We start from the raw sequence: 5,858 nt of genomic DNA on the forward strand, positions 1-5,858 counted from the left end.
AACAAGAATATCGTTTATTTAAATCATCCCCTCCTACTTAGAGTGAAGTGGTGAGGGGGGTAATACAACATTTTCTTTTTAGTCTTATGCTAGAGTTCACTTTAATTAATAAAAGGGTAAGGACAACTATAAAGAAAAATGTTTTGGGTACATTGCCCAAGTTAAGTTTCTTTGCTCAATTAAAAATTGTTCTAATGTAATCATAGTTCCATAAATAATGTTTTGGTATTTGATTTTTATTAGTAGAAGACCAATTTAAACTATAGTAACTTATATATCAAAATTTCCAAAAGAAAATAGTGGTAAATCAACTAAAAAGTTATCTTTTGTTTTAGACCGACAGGCTCCTCTTAAGTTTTCTTAGAGAATATAAATAATTGCTCACCATAAAAGGAGTAAATAATATGGTTTAAGATTAAAAAGACAAAGTAAAGATTTGTTAATACAAAGTACAGTAAATAGAACATATAAAGACCAGCGAACACTACAAAATGTTGCATAGTGCAAAATACAAAACAATTAATCGAAATTAATATTCAATATTCACATAACTTATTAAAGCATTGTATGAAATCAGAGTAAATTAACATTAGATTAAATTTATGTTTCAGCTTGACTTACCGGAGAATAGAACTTGCATCCGTATGGGGATTAAGTGGAAAATGTTTGTTCGGTAAATCTAATCCTGTTCCGTGAAGCATAGATAACGCTACTGTAGTAAATATTTTGTTTAAAACTGTAGTCCATTTTAATAATTATCTCACTTTTAATAATGAAATTTAAAATATGGGTATTTTCTGTGATTGACAGTATGTACTCTATTAAGTGATGTTTAATACTTTTCGGTACTTGTAATCACTCTTTCTTTCTTTGCTGCGAGATAGCTACGTTTCAAGTAGCAACAAATTTTAGCTTAGGATTCAATATTTTCTTAAATAATCAAGAAAATATTGATTGTTATTTCTTTTGATTGTTAAATAATCAAAGATTACGGCTACAGTGTAGCACGGATAAATACAGGCTGGAGTGAAGGTGATGAACTGATTCCTTTAAGTACCCGTTCCATAAAATAGAAACCCTCTAGAAAACGTAAGTAATTAGAAAATTAAATTTAGTCAATTATCTGAACTCGTTCTCTATCAAAACATTAATCCAATGTTACATTTTCTCAACAAGTGAAGCAAAATATACTTTATTATGTCGTTGTTGCCTTGAGTGAAATCTAAACTACGGTTCTAACAAATGTAAATGATTAATATAACGTGCTACCACTGTACCGTTAGAACATGAATGGAAAATAAAGTATATTTCACGACTATAGGCAATCACAAGAATAAATTTATTGTTTTTACGTATATGATCATATGTATGTAAAAACAACGTACTCATATATTCAACCAATATCCGTCTGCCCCTGCAGTCTATACGGGTCCATGCAATTGAAATCATAACCACTCAAAGAGAAAAAAAGACATACATAACCTAACTTTGGTTAATACAACAGTCTAACTCTAACCCCATACTTCCCGGCGTACTCTGAAATTTAGCGTGTTTGGCTGTTTGCCTGAAACCGATTTTATTAATAAACAATTAATTATGTCGGACTCTTACAATTTTGGTAGTTTTGCTGACAATACTTCAGGAGATGGCCCTGGTAGTCTTTCTGGAAGTAAAGCTGATAAGGAACTCCAAGAATTTTTGTTGATTGAAAAACAGAAGGCTCAACTCAATGCACAGGTAAAATTACATCATTATGATTTTGTTGTACCTTTTAAGGGGGTTAAGAGAGTGTGGTATACATGCTCTTTACACCAATAATTCCATGGGCACAATTGAAGTACCATTTGGGTACAAACCAATCAAAATTGATCGAAAAGTCCATTACAAATTGTAAATCAAGTAATAGTAAACATTGTTTCAGTAAGTTTAGGGGAGTGTAGTTTTGTTAGCATATATTCAAATTTTATGAACATAGAAATTATCTTAAAATAACGATTTTTATAATAACTTGTTTTTCCTGATCTAGTTGCAAATAGAGACTTAGGCTACGATATATATTTCTTTATGCAACTTATGGAGCAAGCTGTAGGCTAGTAATAACGACCTCTAATTTTGTCCCATATAAACAAAATTTGGCTAAATGATTGCTTTATCCATTTCACAATATTTGATGTTTTTCAAAAGGAAAATCAGGGAGACTTTTATAAGCGACCTACACACGTTATTTGTATGTTATTATCGAACTATTTGATATATTACCCAAATTCGATATTATACATTAATCGTACAAAACAGGAATTATAATACAGTAACAACAAGAGTAATATATTACAATTTTTAATAACATAAATGCAACAATATCATTACAAAATAACAAATGGCCTAACTATGGCCTAGACCTACAAATTAAAAATACGTTACAATATTTATAGATTTCACGGATTGCAGTGAGCTAATGCAGTAGCCAAACCCACATGGATATCTAGAAATCATCACATAATTTCCTCATATTCATCGTCATTTTCAAATTCTCAATAAATTAGTTACTTCATGCTGTGTGTTGTATACATGACAAATGACTGTAACTAATAAGTAGGAATCATATGTTTTGTTAAATAAATTTTAATATCAAACTATTCATTCGGATAAAAAAATTAAACAATTTAATAAAAACAACCAAAGAAAATTTTTGAAATATTTAAATTTTGGAAAGGCTACAAAATCTTTTAATCTTGTAAAAGGAACTAATAGTAGTTAATGGATTGAAGTAAAGCCTCCGGTCGTTAGCGTGGAGCAGCACTGAAGACATTGGTGATGGACAGAAAATGTCTCTCAAGATGTACTGATCAGTAAAATATCAAATTCCAAAATTTGATCTCTAGTACTACACCTCTAATATGTATCTCTAATAATCTAACCATATTATTCTACATAGCAGGACAATGGCCACTACTGGCCGCAGTAGAAATACACAACAAATTTAATTCGTATTAAGAATTAAAAAAACAACATAACATATTTTCTGCCCATTCTGAGAAAAATTGTACTTTAAAGTGTACTCACAACACTAACTTTTACATTGAATATACATAAAAACATCACTCGTTAGCTCCACAAACGAGAATTATAATGACTATTTCTGTGAATGAGTACACAACCAAATCTAACCAATGGAAAAGCTATATCGAAATACCCAAAGAAGTTGTGCATTAGTCAACTGAACTGAAACAATCAAAGAAAAAGAGCAGTAATGTTCACCGTGAGGTGGAAACTGTGATTAAAATGATGAAAAACAGGAAAAAGTACTGTAAGAAAATTACCTTCAATCACAGTAGGCATTCTTCCAGCTCAGATTCTCATGTAACTTAAATGTTGACAACAACCTTGATATCCCCCTCCCCTTAAACCTCCTTAGTTGGTTATCTACTCCCACCCAGAAACCCTGATTCCACTTGATCAATGGACTAATAAAGATAATACCTGACATTAAAACGCTAATAATTTGTATGAAATATATAGTTGGGATGATCAAAAAAGTCTTTCTAGAAATGAAAGTATACTATTTAAAGAAATGTTAAAGTGGTTTTGGAGGGTTTTAGGTAATGAGGCTGTCCGGAGTAAACAGCCACAATTTGTTGCCTTTCACTCTTATGCTTAAATCTTTCTTTAGTTATCTTCCCTCCTAACCCAAAACATCAATTCCGCCTAGAGCGATGAACTTTTGTTGATAATTAACCTTAAATGTCTAATATTTTAATAATTTTTGTTCAATGTATGGTTTATCAGCATCTAAGAATTCTTTCTTAGAATTAATAATTTAAAATTACTTTGTTTTAACTAATTGTTAAAAATGGTTTTAGATCACTTTAGATGGTCTAATGTAGTTGAAGTAAATATAGGTTACTATATGCAATTCAGGACTTCGTTTTTAATATATAATAAGAATGCATCCAATCGCTTTCCAATTTTTCTTAATCAGTATAGATGCTTCAAATACCTATAAAGAATTTTTATAATGCATTAATAATATCTTCAAAAATAACGTCTCCATTATCCTATGATTAAATAATCCAAGTGTAACAGAATTTTGAGGTATATCACTGTTTTTATGAAATTAAAATTAAGATTCCCACCAGTATATTGAAGAAGAATTTTTGATTTATCATATACATTAAGATTGGTCTAATTATTTAAACAAACCCTTAGCAATAAAACTTGATAAATGTATCCCCACAAAAAAGTAGTCTGAAATCAGGTCTCAATTAAAATACTGTTTCCTGTATGGTACAAAACATTGTTAATTATTAAGTTCTCACCACCAGTGTAAGTCAAGTCAAATTTGAACCATGCAGTATTGATATAATCCATTTCAGGAGGAACACAATTATTATCGAAGGCACAATTATTATACAGGTTAGGCCTATATCTAATTTTTGTGTATTTTATCATTCACAATAAAATTTTCACAATATAACATTATTTAATAATAAAATGTTTAAAATATTTTTTACTTTGGTTTCTTGTGTGTTTTTTTTGTTTGTGTTAACCCTTAGTTTACCAAGTACAACAAATAATTTTACTGTGGTAAATTTATATTTTCAGTTGCTTTATACTCTATATAGGTACAAAATTTGATGTTGATTGGTTGGAAAATAAGTATAATAAATATTGACCTTCACTAAACGGCTGATAAACAGTTTCTTCCTTAAGAAAAATTCTGTTATTGATTTTAAGTAAAACAACGTTGTGTGTGTATCCAGTTCAAATAGACTATTGGTCTCGGCTCTTACATTATTACAGAGGGTTGGGGCTAAAAGATAACTCCAGTGTAAGTAAATTATTATTTTATTTTTCAAGTTAAAAAAATTTCAAGATTTCTTAAACTTTAAACTTCCCTAATGCTTACAATTTTCTATATTTTCACTGTTAATATTTATGAAAAAACGTATTTTCTGTTTGTTATTTAGTTTTGGATCTGTATTTGTATACACAGTATATCTTACATTTCTTTCTTTAAATATTTGGCTAAATATTGTGCATAACAACTAATATTGATATTAATATAATACATTACAAAATAATATAATGCCACGTAATAATTTATATTATTAACATGTGTATTTAATTTATGTTGTTATATACTACAACATTAATACAATTTGTATCAAAATTATAATGTAGGATTTAATAGTGCTTTGAATTTTTACATATTTTATTATAGTAATCTGTTAACAATTCAAGAAACAAAAAATAAAACATTAATGTAACTCTTACTTTTGCAGATACACGAGTTCTCAGACACCTGCTGGGATATCTGCATGGACAAGCCTGGCACTAAGCTGGACTCACGCACAGAAACCTGCATGGTTAACTGTGTTGACAGATTCATAGATGTCTCTCTCCTTGTCACAAATAGATTTGCACAACTACTTCAGAAAAGCTCTGGGTTATAGTCAGTCTTCACCAAATGTATTCAATTGTTATATTATTTTGTATTTAGTCGTATGAAAATTAAAGCGAGTTATTAACAGGTGTTATGAATTGTTTGCAACCACTTCTGTATGCCAAAATCTATCTAGTGGATACAATTATTTATCTATAAAAAGCACTGTTATAAATTAAATAGATTTCAAAGTATAGTTAGTTCTATTTGAAGTGCATTGCTTTAGAGAATTTGCACTTGGTGTACCAAGAAGACATTCTGTATACAGGGGGAAAGTGGCTCACATATTGGCTCCAATCGAATGGGGATTTTTTTGGATCAACCAAATCATCCTAGTGTCAGCCAATAGATTATGCTGGCATGTAGTATAGGTTTACAAGAATTTCTTTTATATTGCTGGTAAGAGTTAGCTGAT

General features: G+C 29.7%; 1 protein-coding gene across 1 annotated transcript; it reads left to right on the forward strand.

The window, feature by feature from the left end:
* The first annotated feature begins 1,451 nt into the window (after positions 1-1,451).
* LOC124370994 (mitochondrial import inner membrane translocase subunit Tim8-like) lies at positions 1,452-5,537 on the forward strand. The gene is made up of 2 exons (XM_046829304.1): positions 1,452-1,737; positions 5,283-5,537. Exons 1-2 carry the CDS (start codon positions 1,597-1,599, stop codon positions 5,451-5,453), a joined length of 312 nt encoding a protein of 103 aa, XP_046685260.1. The 5' UTR covers positions 1,452-1,596; the 3' UTR covers positions 5,454-5,537.
* Positions 5,538-5,858: the final 321 nt, after the last annotated feature.

Source organism: Homalodisca vitripennis, unplaced genomic scaffold, assembly GCF_021130785.1.
Source record: "Homalodisca vitripennis isolate AUS2020 unplaced genomic scaffold, UT_GWSS_2.1 ScUCBcl_789;HRSCAF=3507, whole genome shotgun sequence".
Taxonomy (NCBI): domain Eukaryota; kingdom Metazoa; phylum Arthropoda; class Insecta; order Hemiptera; family Cicadellidae; genus Homalodisca; species Homalodisca vitripennis.

Coding starts and splice junctions, on each gene's coding strand:
- LOC124370994 (XM_046829304.1), top strand. CDS start 1,597: ATGTCGGACTCTTACAATTTTGGTAGTTTTGCTGACAATACTTCAGGA. Junction 1,738..5,282: donor AGGCTCAACTCAATGCACAG/GTAAAATTACAT, acceptor TTACTTTTGCAG/ATACACGAGTTCTCAGACAC.